A 17,772-nucleotide genomic window follows, 5' to 3' on the forward strand; every position below is an offset into this window, starting at 1 on the left:
GTGCTGGAAGAGATGGGAGCCTGGGGTGTCTGGTCACAGAAGCTCATTTACATACAAAGGGGGTGACAGCCTATTCACAACGCACAGCACAACTTGTTTACGTAAAGAGCTAGTACACAGAACACAGTAAAGTCTTGTGTCTCTTTATTTCATTTTCTTTATTATATCCTGCACCTCGCTCTCTTCTTCTCTTTCTCTCATTTCAATTCATCATAAATTACTCAAATTCACTATTGCTTTATCAGCACGGCACAAGTCAGGGGGTAGCCAGAGTTTGAAGAGGTCCCCCTACTATTATCTAGAAACAGGACTCAGTTCCACTTGGCTCCTTAGCCTGCGACTGATAATTGTTACTTTGTGCCCCAGCACTGCAGACACAGGCCTCTGAGTGTTTGTTTGTGTGAGTGGCGCAAGAGAGGAACAGAGAACTTGACAAAATTAGCCCTTCTATTGCTTAATACATTGTAAATGTGAAACACTTTGGGGCTTAGGGGCTGGATAAAGATTAACATCAGGAAACAAACGCAAATTAAAAGCACATTTTATTTATTCGCTGAAAACTCTTTAAAAATTTAATTTCCAAGTTCCACATATCTGTTTAAAAATATTTACACTTTTAGTAATTTCCAAGTTTAGTTATAAACTAATAGCTGGAAAAACACATGATGTATAAAAACTGAAACCAAAAACATATTTTTACGTTATTTTATGTTTCTTGTTTTTTGTTTTTAAAACAGGCCGTCAACCTTTCACATGAAAATTATTATAAGGGCCTGACATCACTACATGTGATGTCACTGTGATTTGCATATGATAATGGGCTCCTTCACTATTTTCCTTACTTGTGCCCTGTTCATTTGAATTACATGGGTGTATAGGTATTAAAATAAACATATAAATTCACAGGTGTTCTGCCCGTTTCTCTGGTGATGTCACACATTGACATGTATTTGGCTGCTTCTTCTATTTTTAGGTGAGTACAAATAAAGTGTTGTTCCCCCTCCTTCCATTTCTCTCTTTTTCTCCCCCTTTGTCTCTCTCGCTCTCTTTATCTCTCCCCCTCTCTATCTCCCACACACTCCTGTTAGCATTAGCTTCATGAATCTCAGCGCCACTTCTGGCATTCATACGACAAATCCTTCAAAACATTTGAGGACAAGGGATAATCAGTGTGGAAGACGAGTTGCTGGGAGTGCAACTGATTGTCCTGGCACATATATGCTTTTGATGTGGGATTTCGCTATTTCATAACATTCTTCAAACAGAGTCTGCTGCTTACAGTGGCTCAATTCTGGTAAAAAGTAGAGTTTGGCAAGTCACAAAATGACTAGGAAGAGCCAAGTTGGAGAGGAGCCACGGGATATAAAAATAGGTTATTTCTTGAACACCTGTGTTTCACTTTAGTTCATTACATATACTGCAGTGGCATTTGTTATTAGTAATGCATACATTTTACCAATGAAGCTTCATATCTCCATAGCCCTGACAACATGTCCACTCTGGGTGTGTCGGGTTTATAGGTTTTATCACTATTTCGACAACTTAGCTGAAAATACCATTGTTAGTCCCAGTATTGTTTCAGTGTTGCTTTTACAGGAAGTGTGATCAGGTGCGAGATAATTTTTTTCTTTGTATCTCTTCTTCATCAAATAAAAATGAAGAATGTTTCTTTTAATCCACATTGTGTCACTTCCCACTGTGTATCCTGGTGCATCATGTTGCCTTGCTTTGTGTACGGAAGTGAACAATCTCTGGTAACAAACACTTTTATAACTCTGCAAATACTGATATCTGTTTTTCTTCTTTACTGCTAGTCGGGTCTTCTATCAAAAGCCCTTCACACTTTCAGTACCCTTCTATGTTTTCTCCCTGTGTGTTCGCTGATGACTTTGTAGCTCTGATAATCGACTAAAATTCTTCCCACATTCATTGCACTTGAATGGTTTTTCTCCTGTGTGAGTTCGCTGGTAATACCTTAATGCTGAAGATCTGCAAAAGCTACTGTCACATTCACTACAATGATAGGGTTTCCCCCGTGTGTGTTCGCAGATGACTTCTTAGGTGTGATAACCGACTGTAGCTCTTCACACATTCACTGCACTTAAATGGCTTTTCTCCTGTGTGCGTTTGATTATGTCTTTGTAGGGTTGATAACTGACTAAAGCTCTTTACACATTCACTGCACTTGAATGGTTTTTCCCCTGTGTGTGTTCGATTATGTGTTTGAAGGTGTGATAACCGACTAAAGCACTTTGCACATTCACTGCACTTGAATGGTTTTTCCCCTGTGTGTGTTCGATTATGTGTTTGAAGGTGTGATAATCGACTAAAGCACTTTGCACATTCACTGCACTTGAATGGTTTTTCCCCTGTGTGTATTCGCTGATGTTTTTGGAGGTTTGATAAGTGAATAAAGCACTTTGCACATTCACTGCACTGGTATGGTTGTTTCCCAGAGTGTGTTCGCTGATGTCCTTGTAGGTATTCTAATCGACTAAAGCTCTTCCCACATTTACTGCAGTTGAATGGTTTTTCCCCTGTGTGTGTTCGCTGATGTATTTGTAGGTCTGATAATTGACTAAAGCTCTTTAGACATTCATTGCACTTAAATGGGTTTTCTCCTATGTGAGTTCGCTGATGATTCCTTAATGCTGAAGAGCTGCGAAAACTACTGTCACATTCACTACAATGATAGGGTTTTTCCCCCGTGTGTGTTCGTTGATGACTTTTTAGGTCTGATAACTGACTAAAGCTCTTCACACATTCACTGCACTTGAATGGCTTTTCCCCTGTGTGTGTTCGCTGATGTCTTTGTAGGTCTGATAACTGACCACAGCTCTTCCCACATTCATTGCACTTGAATGGTTTTTCTCCTGTGTGAGTTCGCTGATGATACCTTAATGCTGAAGAGCTGCAAAAACTACTGTCACATTCACTACAATGATAGGGTTTTTCCCCTGTGTGTGTTCGCTGATGACTTTGTAGGTATGATAAATGATTAAAGGTCTTCACACATTCACTGCACTTGAATGGTTTTTCCCCCGTGTGTGTTCGCTGATGATTTTGTAGGCTTGATAAATGACTAAAGCACTTTGCACATTCAGTGCACTTGAATGTTTTTTCCCCTGTGTGTGTTCGATTATGTGTTTGAAGGTGTGATAACCGACTAAAGCACTTTGCACATTCACAGCACTTGAATGGTTTTTCCCCTGTGTGTATTCGGTGATGTGTTTGGAGGTTTATTAAACGACTAAAGCACTTTGCACATTCACTGCACTGGTATGGTTTTTCCCCTGAGTGTGTTCGCTGATGACTTTGTAGGTCTGATAACTGACTAAAGCTTTTCACACATTCACTGCACTTGAATGGCTTTTCCCTTGTGTGTGTTCGCTGATGTCTTTGTAGGTCTGATAACTGACTAAAGCTCTTCCCACATTCATTGCACTTGAATGGTTTTTCTCCTGTGTGAGTTCGCTGATGATTCCTTAATGCTGAAGAGAAGCGATAACTCCTGTCACATTCACTACAATGATAGGGTTTTTCCCCCAAGTGTGTTCGCTGATGACTTTGTAGGTCTGATAACAGACTACAGCTCTTCACACATTCACTGCACTTGAATGGCGTTTCCCCTGAGTGTGTTCGCTGATGTCTTTGTAGGTCTGATAACTGACTAAAGCTCTTCCCACATTCATTGCACATGAATGGTTTTTCTCCTGTGTGAGTTCGCTGATGATACCTTAATGCTGAAGAGCCGTGAAAACGTCTGTCACATTCACTACAATGATAGGGTTTTTCCCCCGTGTGTGTTCCCTGATGACTTTGTAGGTTTGATAAATGATTAAAGGTCTTCCCACATTCACTGCACTGGTATGGTTTTTCCCCTGAGTGTGTTCGCTGATGTCTTTGTAGGAGATCTAATCGACTAAAGCTTTTCACACATTCACTGCATTTAAATGGCTTTTCCCCTGTATGTGTTCGCTGATGATTTTGTAGGTTTGATAACCTACTAAATGTCTTGACACATTCACTGCACTTGAATGGTTTTTGTCCTGTGTATGTTTGCTTATGAAGCTTGAGTAGTGATGACAAACTAAAGCTTTTGCTGCATGCGTATGATTCTTCTTTCTTGGTTAGTGTCTGTGGGTCGGGTATATATTTGTCTGTATCCCATAACTGTATTTCCTGATGGACCAACATGGCTGATAAAGCACTTGTGTTTTTCTCATACACTTTATATGTGTGCAGTATTTAGCACGTTTGATTTCTGTTTTAACAATAAAAGGCTATAGCCACCAAATATTTGCCAAACTCCTAATACATATTAGGTGTCTTTGTAGGTGATTGTGCCTTTAGATTGGATTATGGCTATGCACGCTTGCGGATAAAGATGTATCTTCCTTCTGCCGGTGAAAATTGTGACAGTCTGTTGTATTGTAGTAGAACTCCTCTTTCCTTTACCCGTCAGTTGTCTGGCTCCACTCTGTAGTGCTTTTCTCTGGTTACTGTGGTTTGGCCACAAAGAGTTAACAATTCACATAGAGGACTGAAGGATGGCTTGTCATCATTTTAGAAAACATAGCACTGCGGTAATCACATCATACCAATCCCATGATCAAAGCTGGTGTTGGACACTTGTTTATGTAGGAGGTGATTTGTTATTGTTATTGCCCTAATTTTCCTAAGGTCATTTCTTCATCTTGTGGCGTTGAGGTGCACAGCTCACATTCTCACAATCACTAAACTGCCCTTGATGCTTCATCCGGGATCTGTCAGTTTGTGTGCAGGTTCCTCTGTCGCCGACTGCGCTGATGTTTTCCTGAATACTGTAGCTCATTATTTCTGCTATTATTGACGATTTACAGCATTCGCTTCATTCTTGATGGTCATTTCATACATTCAAGGCTTGTTTTCTGCTGGATGTAAACATATTTAACATTACTAAATTGAAACATAATGGAATGATAATTCACAATGTTTAACTGGTAGTAAAAGACATTTCGGGGGAGATTTACCAAATCTCCACGCAATGCAGTGCAGCCCACCCCCCCCGCACGAGGCTGCGCTTCATTGCGCTACTGGTTTGGCGCAGGAGAGCACCATATTTTCAAAGATATGGCTCTCTCCTTCCCTTTCCCTTGCGCCAGGACTGATTACAGCAGCCCTGCACCATGCACACACCTTAGAACCCGAGAGCTAGCGTGTGTGAGTCCAGCATAGGTTTTGGACAGGAAGGACACCCTTCCTGTACAAAATACTATGCCTAGACATGATGGAAAGCTTTTCCCACTTTGTATACGTGTTGCACAGTGCAGCACGCATGCAAAGTCAGAAAAGGAAGGAGAAATGAAAACATTTCTCCTTCCTTGCGCCTAGTTTAAAAGGGTACAGTTTTCTCACGCTAAACCCAATCTACTGTATTTGGTAAATTGGGTTTAGCGGGAAAAACCTTGGGTGGTTGCACGGGAACTCCCATGCACCACCCTTGGCAGGCCCCCATGGCACAAAGTAATGCGACACAGTGCTATGAGTGGCTTCACATTAATTTTACGTTATTTGCTTGAAAGTAAATTAGGAAAAAAGTATTTTGCGCTGTTTTGTGCCACTTTTGTGATGCAAACACGGCGCAAAATGTTAGTAACTCTCCCCCTTCTTCTTTATCGCCTTTGAAACTTAGCAAGGAATATTTCATCATACACAGATATTTAACTAAAAGTTCTGTTTATCAGGTGACATCTTATTAATGTCTGAAAAGGAGGCGATTTACCAGTGTTTTCAGAGTATCTTAGCAAAGTATGGGAGCTCACGGAGCACCCAAGTGCTAGAGGCATAGCTTAAGATAGACGCATATGCTCAAGATTTCATTTAAAGAACAATACATTTAAGAAAAATAAATGGATGAGGCTGGGTTGCAAAATGTTCCGTAACTCTTTACAAAGTATACAACAAAAGTAACTCCATTCACACACTTCTTCTCGTTCCTTTCCTATTCACTTAAGATCATCTCATAAACCAACTCCTGTCTTTACTCGCTGTTCATAAGTCACCTTTGACACTTTCAACAGCTCCCTTGGTTCAAGCATTTCTGGTTTCTTCTAACCTGGAAGATTGGAACATTATTGTGAGTTGAGGGGGTTTACTATCGCCATAACATCTGTCCATCTCCATGAAAATGGTGAAGCTTACAGCACCCGGTTCTGGCCCTGAATGGCAACTTTATTAAGCAAGTCTTTAGTTCTTTCTAAAGTAGATAAAGTTCTGTAAGATGCAGCTCCTTCCGGGGCTTTTGTGTAAAACAGCGTGAGGGGTTCACTGTAAGGCCCGTCCTTTACATTATACACGCAGATATGGCAAACAAACGTTGATTCATATAATTTAATATTCAACAATATCAGTCATTTAGTACTTATAGAGATTCAATCACAACCAATAATTTACCTGACATATCCCTGCAGCAGATCTGTGCATATTAATCTTAATTCCCCCTTTTCCACCATTACATGGCATCTGACATGATGTTGTCTGTTTGGGGCCCTGGATGCCACTTTGTGACTGGATGGGCATTTGGCAGAGCGGGAGGAGGTGACAGTTATCCACGGGTGATGCAGCATTTCTACCTTTCCATATTTCTCATGTTCAAGTTTACCTAATTTCCTGTCCTTTGGCCCCCCTACTGCCCTCTGGCTGCGCACTCACTCTGTGGGGTTCATCAGAAGTCAGATAATGACCTGATAGTCACAAGGCCATGGATCTCACTTCTTCTACAACACTTATTGCAGACATAGGGCCTAGTTAGGAGTTTGTCCAATGGATTATTGCCTCAAAACTAGGGGTGGATGACGAATTCTGCTCTGCCGGCAGACCTCGCAAAGTTTTGCCCACTCCGTTCCAAAAAACTCCATGAAGTGATGCAGAACAGAGTTTTTTTTCTCAAGCGGTTCGCCAACGGTAATGTGACGAGTGCTTGTGAGAAAATATAACGTGCTAGACCTCCTCCTGGTAAGATTTCCCATTGCGGGAGGTCGTGGCAGGTCGCGACCACTCGAGTGTAGAAATCTGCCATTCTCGTTGATGAACTTGCCACTCGATTAGAATGTCAATTCGAGCGGCAGAAAGCAGCAGCGCCCTCTGGCACTAGCGGAAGTCCCCAGAGTGCAGCAGGTTTCCCTGCCACTTCGTGGAGTTCACCGGAGTAAAACTGTGTGAACTACACCAAGGCCTAATCAAAACATGGCAGATATCCGGTCTGCCTTATTATAATTGCCACAGGATGTAATGCATTTTGAATTGGGCGTGCAGGATACCTGTCACATTTGTGATGGAATAAACCATCCGCTGAAATCTAAATAAGGCCTTTGGCGTACATTGTTTCCAGTGTGGCTAGCTGGGCTTGAAGGATCTTGTAGTTTGTGGTCTCTCACTGCTTTGAGGTCACAGCCAGGCAGGACCTCTGTCAGCAGCGCCATGTGCAGATCTTCCCTTCAGGCTGCGGCTTCTGTCAGATGTGCCTTGTGCAGATCTTCCTTCCAGGCAGGACTCCTGTCAGTTGTACCATGTGCAGATCTTCCTTCCAGGCAGGCCTTCTCGCAGCTTTGCCCTGTGCAGACCTTTCTTCTAGACAGGGTTTTTGTCAGCTGTGTCTCGTGCAGATCTTCCTTCCAGGGAGGACTACTGTCAGCCGTGCCTTGTGCAGATCTTCCTTCCAGGCAGGGCTTCTGTTGCTTGCACCTTGTGTAGATCTTCCATCCAGGCAGGGCTTTTGTCAGCTGTTCATTGTGTAGATCTTCCTTCCAGGCATGACGTGTGTCGCTTGCAGCTTGTGCAGATCTTCATTCCAAGCAGGGGCTTCTGTCAGCTGTGCATTGTGCATATCTTCGTTCCAGGTAGGGCTTCTGACTGCTGTGACCTGTGCAGAGCTTCCTCCAAGGCTGGACTTCTGTCAGCAGCATCTTGTGCAGATCTTCATTCCAGACAGGAATTCTGCATTCTGTCAGTCGTGCCTTGTGCAGATCTTCCTTCCGGGAGGAGGGGTCTAATGTTAGTTGTGCTTTGTGCAGGTCTTCCTAACTAGGCAGAACTTCTGTCAGCTGCGCCCTGTGCAGATCTTCCTTCCAGGCATGGCTTGTGTCGCTTGCACCTTGTGTAGATCTTCCATCCAGTCGGGACTTCTGTCAGCTGTGCCCTGTGCAGATCTTCCTTCCAGGTAGGGCTTCTGTCAGCTGCGACCTGTGCAGATCCTCCTCCCAGGCTGGACTTCTGCAGATCTTCCTTCCAGGGGAGGGGGGGTTTATGTCAGTTGTGCCTTGTGCAGATCTTCCTTCCAGGCAGGGCTTCTGACAGCTGTACCTTGTGCAGATCTTCCTTTCAGGCGGCAGTGTATTTATCCATTTCATTTCTTTGTGTTGTCAGATGGCCTTTTGGCTTCACCATTTCCTTCGTAGTTGCCACTACATGGATGTCGGAGGCCAGCCTGCAATATGTCGAAATACGCTCCTCCACGCTGCTTTCACCAGTCCAGGTTGTTTACCTCCTATCCACCACTCATCACCCTCACCTTGCCCAGTTCCATGCTACCAACGTCCACTCTCAATCCTCTTCACTGCGTCACCACCTTGAGGCGAAATCAGGAGCTCATCCCTGTGTCACCAGCTACCATTTTGTGTTTTCTTTTTCCTGTTCCCACGAGTCTCGAGGGATCGTGGTATTTCTTTTACAATTTTTTTTCTTATTGTCCTGCCCCGTTATAATATTTTCTTTTTACTTCAGGGCAGGTTACTAAGTTCCTCACTCCTGCAAGGGCTGCTAGCAGCATTTTTCTCATGTTGCTAGTATCCAATCATAGTGCTCGCTCTTGCAGGAGTCTGACTCCCGTGGGAGAGAGATAGCCCAAGGAAAAGTTTGTTGGGCCAATCAGAAAACTTCATTTTTAAATTGCTGCTCCCAACAGTCCAGATATATTCAATTATTTTACAACCATAATTTCACAAAACCTTCTGAACAGATTTATACCAAATCATAAAAAGCACAATTTGCGGACCATGGTCTAGCTTCCTGCCGAACTTGAGGCAATTCCATTCAGCAGTTTATATAGAAGTCTATGGAAAAAGCATGGGGATTTTGCATTTTGGGACCCCCCTTTTTTCTCGGCCATCGCCTGATCAATCATCCCCCAACTTTCTATGCAAAAACTAGTCAAAAAGGAGGACCTTTTTGGAAAGTTTGTGGAGATTCATAAAACGGTCCCAAAGTTATTGGCAAGACAAAATATGCTTTTCCTAAGGAAGAGCAGAAGTAACTAAATGAACGTAGTGGAATTACTGAAAACAAGCTTCAACATAGCCAATAGGTCTCGCATGTTGGACCTTATAAGTATTTAGCCATGCAGCACATTATACTGGGTGCTACACCATCTACTGCTACTTCATGGGCCAAAAACGTCCTGTTGGACACTAGCATAAGAGTCTAGCAAACAAAAAAAAGTTGAAATTGTAAATATTTTTTTTCTTTTTTTATTGTTTTTTGTACAAAGCATACATACAATCTTACAAAAACAAAACAGTGCATTGTGGATGATCATTTGCAAAGCCTGTAGGGTGGATGGTTCATCTGGGAACATAGGGTATAATCGTTTGGGAGCTCCCTGTAGCCTATGATATGTGAATCTAAAAAGCAGTGTGGGGTTGCTTATATAGTCAAGTTTATCAAGGTCTATGAAGACGAAATCGTCGAATAGATCTTCCATCTTGTCTATTTCCACTTTATGAAGTGGTTCCATTCCCACCTTGTCTCCAAGTTTTCACCAAAAAAGCTCCAGTTTTCCGCCGAAAATAGCTGCACAGAGCATACATGCGCTACTCTATGCTGACGACATAGTGATGTTCGATCTCACCCCCTTCGGCCTTCAAGAACTTCTATGTATTTTATACAACTATTCTAGGAACAACTACTTAATTCCCAACTTAACCAAAACGAAAATCGTGGCTTTCACTGGTCGAAACAAAAAAGGGGTTAGGTATTGCTGGAAGTTGGGAAATGAGAAAGTCGAACAGGTAGAGGAATATACCTACTTGGGTAGAATTTTTGCAAAATCACTAAAGAATTCAAATCAAATAACTAACTTAAAAAGAAAGTCGCAAATGCATGCTGGAGCACTGGCAAGACTATATTCGGCAACCGGGACAAAACACTTTGCATCAATGATAAAGGTTTTTAAAGTAAAAATTCCATCAGTCCTATCATATTCCACGGAATATATACCAATGAAGCAATGGTCGTTCATGGACCAGGAAGAGGGAAAAATCTTAAAGAAAATGATGAAAGTCTCTGCCTCAATCCCAGTACAAGCTCTAAGGCTGGAGTTTTCAATCACTAGCTCATATGCGACTGCAGTTGCAAATGTGATACGGTGGACCTTCAACCTTCTTCATGCAAAAAGTGATACTTTACGAGCATTGCTCAAGAAAGAGATATTTGAAACTGAGTCCTCTTATCAGACCTTCTCTCGAAATATGGTTAAAGCGCTTGATCTTGCACAAATTAATCTGGATATTTTACGATCTTGGACAGCTGCTCAGTTGAAATTGTTTTTAAAATGTTTTACACCCAAATTTAGTTATGAGACTGATTTTGCACATTGTAATACGCTATCACTATATAAACCATTTACAGCAATTATTGAATATAAAAAGGAGCCAGTATACGTAGGTCTTACATTAACTCACGGGGCAAGACGGGCAATAATGATGCTTCGCCTGGGCATCCTTCCTTTACAGACTTTGACCTACAAATGGACTCTAGGAGGCACAAGGATGTGCTCTTTGTGTCTGGGGGGAGATCAGACAATTGAACATTTATTGTTTGTATGTCCCAACTCAATAGTAGTATCGGCAAGATCCAGATACCTAAGACCGATTTACTGCAAATGTAGAATAGTTACTGTAAAAGAACTGCTCGTATTATGTAAGCATTCACCTAATGAATTTGTGTGCTATAATCTTTTTAAATTTCTCAAAGCAACCTTGAACATGTTTTAACTTTATGAATTTTAAATCAGATCGTTGAAGTGTATTTTATTTTTGTAAAATTATTTTAAAAATTTGTGGTCCTCGGTTGAGTACCAAAACAAATAAACATACTTTGACTTGACTTGACTTGTCTTGGGTGACAGATAACTCTGGATGGTGTTGCAGTAGTAGTGCTGGTGCATATAGCGGCAATCTATTCGCTAATTTGCACATCTTCTGCCAGGCCAGATTGGTGGTGCGGATTGTGTTTATCTCATGTTTGCCCATATGTGTGCGAAGGTGTGGAAGAATATTATGTAGTGGTATGGGGTATGTGTCACCATCCTCAACTGCCGTTTGTGGTAGATACCTAATTGGGTGGTACCAGTAGTGAACATAGTGTGCTTGTGCACACAGGTAGTATAGTAAAAAAATTGGGAACTTTGAAGACGCCCTCTGAGTAGGGCAGAGTTAGTGTAGAGAGGTCGATATGCGCTGGTTTACCAGCCCATATGAGTCGGGTAATCATGGATGACAACCTGCGAAATACAGACGATGGCGGTGTGATGGAAATGTTGTTGAAGAGGTAAAGAAGTTTAGGTAGTATAACTATCTTAATAACAGACATGTGGTCTGCCAGTGATAGAGGCAGTTTAATCCACCTCTCTACTTTATCCTCTAGCTTACTAATAACCACACCATAGTTTTCCCAAACAACCACCGCAAGGTGCCGGTGATGCCAGATCCTGTCGTGTTCTTATCTAGGACCCTAATTCAATATTCCCGATTTATGCCCTTGTGAGGTTATAATCAATAATGTCCTGACAAAAGCATAAGAATCGGATTCATATTCAGTAATAGCTCATACAATCCAAAGCACAGCATGGCTACTCCCATCGACTCCTAGAAAGCACAACAAGTTCTCTAAACAAACCAAACCTCCAGCAACCTAGGAAATCCCCGTTTGCTTTTGTTTTGATTTCGTCCTAGAACTCCTGTGAAGCACTGTAAGAACGGCCAGTTCTTAGTGACATCTTTATTGACTTCTTATGTCCACCCTTACGTCAAACCCGGCACCTTTCAGGTATAAATATACCAACGTTGCTTAAGCAAACACACGGTAGTGGTTTTGGAGCAGAGCAGCTATCTACTTGCCCGAGAGCCCACGGACGCTGCCCCTCCCTTTTGACGCACTGAGAGAGCCGCTGTCTTTTCTCCTGCCGAGAAAACCCAGCTCCGGTGTTCTCAGCCGCCTTCGCGGGCTGCTGGGATATCGAGTCCTGAAAGAGAGATACCAGACCTCCTGCATTCTATCACCCAGGTACGGAGCTGACTAAATCCTTAAAGAGAATTATTGAATCAGATCCTTGGCAAAACCAACTTAACTTAAACTGCTACTTACTTACTCCTTCCCAGTATTAGGCTTAGGTCAGGTACACCGGGGTAGGCGTAGTTAGAAGCACCAGTTGAGTACGTTAGTCAATGTATATATGTATGTATATATTTTATCCATTTTAAAGTATCTTATGGCTAAGACACCATATCAATGCTTTTACAGTATTATTTCATAATACTCCTTTTACTGTACGCACTTTACTTTATATTAAGTATTGCAATTATGGCAATTCATTTCTCTTGCATGAGAAAGAAGACTGCTCAATAAATAACACATTTTTATTGAAAACGCCCGTCTCTCTTTTCTCTGCACTCTGGTGAAACTAAGTACGCACAAAAGACTGAGTGAAATAGCTGTCTATTGTTTTCACACAACTCTAGAGATACACTCTTATTCTGAGGGAGCAAAGTTGTCATGTTATATGGTTGTCAGAAGCTAATCCCTTCTTGTCTATCCAGGGAGGTTAAACTCCTCCTCGTTTATTCAAGAAAGTTTCTAGTGACCTCTGAGCTAGCTGGCAAACCTTATGTCTAATATAGTCAGTAGAGACCCAGTCGACCTCAGTCCTACGTCTACACTGCTGAATATATTATTCCAATGCGCAGAGCCTATTGGGAATATAGGAACTACACTGCAATCCCCAAATATTTAATGGAATCTGTCTGCCATTCCAATGGGAATTCCGTCGGACAAGACCTTGTAGCATCAGTTAAAGGTAGGATTGTTGATTTACTCCAATTTATCTGAATGTCCTCCGAATTTAATATATTCCCTAATTAGGGGAGATAGGTTTAACACGGGATCTCGGACATATAACACCATATCATCAGCATATAGTGAAATATTCAAGGGGAGTTGCGGAAATTGCAAGGCTGTGGTCTTGTGTCATTGCCTTATTTTACACGCCAGGGGTTCCAAGGCTATGGCAAATAGAAGCTTGGATAATGGGCATCCCTGTGGAGTGCCCCGTGTAATGCTTAACGTGTCCGACAGATATTGATTGACCCATATCCTACCTACCGGTCTTGTGTATAGTATTTTAATTCACTGAAGAAAAATGGGGGGTAATCCCATTTTTTGTAATACTGTAAATAGGTAAGTCCATTCAATTGAATCAAACGCTATTGCACCATCTAATAAGACTGCAGCGGCTTGTAAGTCGGGGTTAAGCTGGTGTGATAAGGCAAACAGGGTGCGAATGTTATGGGCTGTGGATCGGTGGGGTATGAATCCAGATTGGTCTGGGAAGACGATGTTAGGCATCAGGGGCTGGAGTCTGGTAGCAATCAATTTAGCTAAAATTTTAGTGTCAGTGCTAATCAGTGATAATGCCTTTCTCTTTGTCAGCTGCTAATCCGCAACCCGGCAGCTCGGCAGTCTGTTCGCGTTCCGCTGCTGGGAACCTGCTGGGAGCCTGGGAGCCTGCTCCAGCCAGCCTGCTTAGCGGCTCGAGCGGAGCCGCCTGACTAAGCCTTGCCTCTGCGGTCGGAGCCGCTTGAACTCCGTTTAGCAGCTGCTCGAGCCTTGTCTGCGGCTGGAGCCCCACGGCAGGGGCTGCTTGAATCGTGCTTAGCGGCCAGAGCCGCTACTGTTTGTCTTGCGGCCAGAGCCGCTTTTGTCCGTCTCGCGGCCAGAGCCGCTTCTGTTTGCCTCGCGGACGAAGCCGCCTGATCCTTGTTTGCGGCCGGCTCCACAGGTGCTATACCAAACAGCAGCAGCAGTCCGAAACTGTGCCCCATGGCCGGAGGAGCTACATCGTGAACCACTGGTACTCTGCGGTCAGAGTAGCCAGAGCAGGGACGAGGCAGTCATCACAGGTATCACTACTGACCTGAGCTGGGTCAGTTTTTTCCGGGGAGGTGCCGTGGACTGGCCACGTGTACGAGGAGCAACCTCTACAGGCGGGTGTGAGCGCTGAGTCAAGCACTGTAACAACAACACCGCTGTAGCCTTGCCCCACTGCACCTGGTCCCCCTATCAAAATCTACCAGCCCGTTTAAGGAGCCGATCCTGAACCCGCTCTGGTTGCAGCGCAGCAGTATAGCCGACTGGCCTGTGCGAGAGGAACAGCAGCCGCTGGCGGGTGTGAGCGCTAAGCTAAGCGCTGTGATAACAACACCGCAGCAGCTTTTGCCTCATCGTGCCTGGCCCCCTTACCAGCCTCACCGCTGATGAACTGAGAAAGTCCAGGGGAAACCAGGAGCCAGGAGTGAGGGATAAGAGCACCCACAAGCGGGTGAGTCAGCACCAAGGCGGCAAGGCACGGGGGAGGTGTAATCTGCTGACCAGTTGGTTGCCTGAGGCTGGCACTGCCTCAGTCGCTCGGAGTTTTGCTGTAGAGCCTGTTGTCAGCTGCTAAGACTGCCCCTGGGCAGTTGCTGTCTTTGCAGCCTCGCAGCCCCAGTTCATTACTTCTGGGCATTCAACACTCCTGAGAGGGGTTAGGAGGTGTCTAAGATTCGGCCCCGCCCAGCCCGCAAACAACACCTTGTGGACTCACCATGGAAAACATCAAGCCGCTTAGAAGACTTCCACGGAGAAAGGGTACTACTCTCCGCTCCGCCTCTCCCGGGGAGGCTCAACAGGAGTCGCCACCATCTCAAGACACAACGTTACACCCAGGCGGCCCATCATCGCAATCTCGGATCAGCGACTTCTTCGGAAAAACTCCCCTCCAAAAGGGCTCTCCTCCCACTCACCCACTACGGCCCGACGCAGATTTTAATGTTGACACTCAGAGCGAAAACTGTTGCCCTCCTAGTACAGTTTACATTAAAAACTCAACTCTGGGGAAACGCTCTCTGTCCTCGCCTAAATCCTTCGCCTCACATGAGGCATACCAGCCGCATTCGCCCTCTCAGGAGATTGCTTCTACGACCCAGGACAGTCTCTCTGCCTCATTGAGCGCCTCCTTTGCAGCCCTGGGAAACTCATCCTCACCTGTTTTCAGCTTTGACCCCTTAAATACTACTGTATTAAACACTGCAACTAAGCTGCAAGTCCAAGCCCAGGTCTATGGCAGCGCCCAGCTGACACCATCAGATCACCTTGATAACAGTAACGCGGCCAGTCCAACTTTGAAGCCCCAACTTCAACACAGCCCAAACTTATGTTTAAGGGCTCCCTTAATTGGACATAATGACCATTCATCTTCAAACAGGGGTGTGGAATTTATTGAAATATGTACTTGTCCATGGGACAAGTAGCTTCATAAATCTACTTGTCCTGTAACAAAATCCACTTGTCCCTTTGGTGCCATGTAGTGCACCGTCAAATAATGGCTGCAATCTCTTTGTAGAAGAGCTCTGATAATAGCCTCTCTGTTTATGCCAGGCTAATACTCTAGAAGGATTTGAATTTTGGAGGTTTTCACCAGCTCTTCTCTAATCTTTTCCCATACTGAGAAAGGTCGGAAATTTACCCCCGACAACGGCAGAAGAAAAGTTTCTTCCAGGGCTGAGAAAAATGTGGTTGGAGAAAAAGTGAACTTGTAAACACTCAACAGATTTCCGCTGGGGCATATTCATATTTGCTCATGCTAAGATGCAATTCACAAATATTTTCTAGGACTACGGTTTTCTGGCCTACTTAAGGAAATTCATGTGAATTCATGAAAAACGTAAATCTCCTTTAATACAAGGACATATATCATGGGTGCACTTTCGCACTTTCGTGACTTTAACATTTGAGCCCCTAATGAAATTTGAGTTAACCAAGACATTTCGTTTTTATTGAAATGCTATCTCTTCCTATCTGTGAGCTGGCTTCATTGTCTGTGACAGCATTCTGCTCTTTTACAAAGTAGTTTTGTTTCAGTGCCGGGAATTTCTATGGCAATGTGGCCTTTATGAGACCAAATACTAGCTGTCTAGTAAGAACTCGCTGGCAAACAGCACCACGCCTACCTGATAATCCCAAGGTAGAGAAAGGAGCACAATGTAGGCCAAGTGAGTAACCAGAACATTTAAATACCCCCCACGTTGATTCAAAGTTCTTATGACACCAAGCAAGCGAAAAAAAAGTAATTGGAATCCTCTCCACAATAGCTCTCTTGTCTCTTCCATCTAAGCATCTATTCACTAATCCTTTCACCCACTGATATCTAGCATTTCACCTTTACATTGGCACTCATTCATTCTTTTATCCATTACCTTTCACCAATCTGTTTATCTGTCTCTCGATCCACTCATCCATATCTAAACCTACCCATTCATCTCCAAACCTATCCATTTCAACCATCCTTTCGCTCATCCATACACCCTCCCTTTCACTCCATCTATATACCCTTCCATTCACTTCATATATCCACCCTCCCTTTCACTCATCATTCCACTCATCCTTCCACCCACCCTTCGACCCATCCATCAATCCATCCATTTATCCTTTACATTCATCCATCCTTTCGCTCTCTAATCCTTACACCCTGTAACCCATCCACTCATACATCCATCTATCCATTCACCCTTTCACTCCACTCATTCATCCATCTATCCATCCAGCCTTTCACTCATTCATCCATGCATCCATCGTTTCACCCTTTCACTCATTAATGTATGCATCTATCATCCACTCTTGCACGTATTCATCCATGCATCTATACATCTACCCTTTCACATATTCATACATGCACCTATCCATCCACTCATTCATCCATGCACCTATCCATCCAACCTTTCACTCATTCATCCATTTATGGATCTAAAAATCCACCCTTACGCTCCACTCATTCATCCATCCATCCAGTCTTTCACTCATTCATCCATGCATCTAGCCATTCACCCATTCACTCATTAATGTATGCATCTATCATCCACTCTTGCACGTATTCATCCATGCATCTGTATATCCACCCTTTCACTCATTCATCCATGCATCTATCCATTCACCCATTTTTGTATACATCTATCATCCACTTTTGCACATATTCATCCATGCATTTATACATCCACCCTTTCAGTTATTCATACATGCATCTATCCATTCACCCTTTCACTCATTAATTTATGCATCTATCATCCACTCTTGCACGTATTCATCCATGCATCTGTATATCCACCCTTCCACTCATTCATACATGCATCTATTCATCCACCCTTTCACTCACCCACCCACCCTTTCAAGTCCATTATGGGCCTTTGTCTGCAGACCAGCAGACTGAAGAGGCCCATCAAAAAGTTCACAGCTGCTGTAGTTTCTACAGCCGTGTGTTCACAATGACCCTGGTGCAGGCACAAAGTGACATGAGAGGCCTAGTGCAAGGACAGAATTGGGGGTGGCCTTAGGCCTGCATGAACGCCCATGGGGAAACTAATAAGCCCTCGATGTGTAAGATATGGGAGGCCAAGGGGAGCGGGTCAGAGATGTCAGAGAGGGCGG

At 43.6% G+C, this 17,772-nt stretch overlaps 1 protein-coding gene across 1 annotated transcript; it reads right to left on the bottom strand.

The window, feature by feature from the left end:
- Positions 1-530: 530 nt before the first annotated feature.
- On the bottom strand, positions 531-4,344 carry LOC147738089 (uncharacterized). Its single transcript, XM_086935823.1, has one exon. The coding sequence runs from the start codon at positions 4,195-4,197 to the stop codon at positions 2,014-2,016; it is 2,184 nt and encodes a 727-aa protein (XP_086791949.1). The 5' UTR covers positions 4,198-4,344; the 3' UTR covers positions 531-2,013.
- Positions 4,345-17,772: the final 13,428 nt, after the last annotated feature.

This window comes from Lissotriton vulgaris, chromosome 1_1 (assembly GCF_964263255.1).
Source record: "Lissotriton vulgaris chromosome 1_1, aLisVul1.2, whole genome shotgun sequence".
NCBI classification, from domain to species: Eukaryota; Metazoa; Chordata; class Amphibia; order Caudata; family Salamandridae; genus Lissotriton; species Lissotriton vulgaris.

Coding starts and splice junctions, on each gene's coding strand:
- LOC147738089 (XM_086935823.1), bottom strand. CDS start 4,197: ATGTTGGTCCATCAGGAAATACAGTTATGGGATACAGACAAATATATA.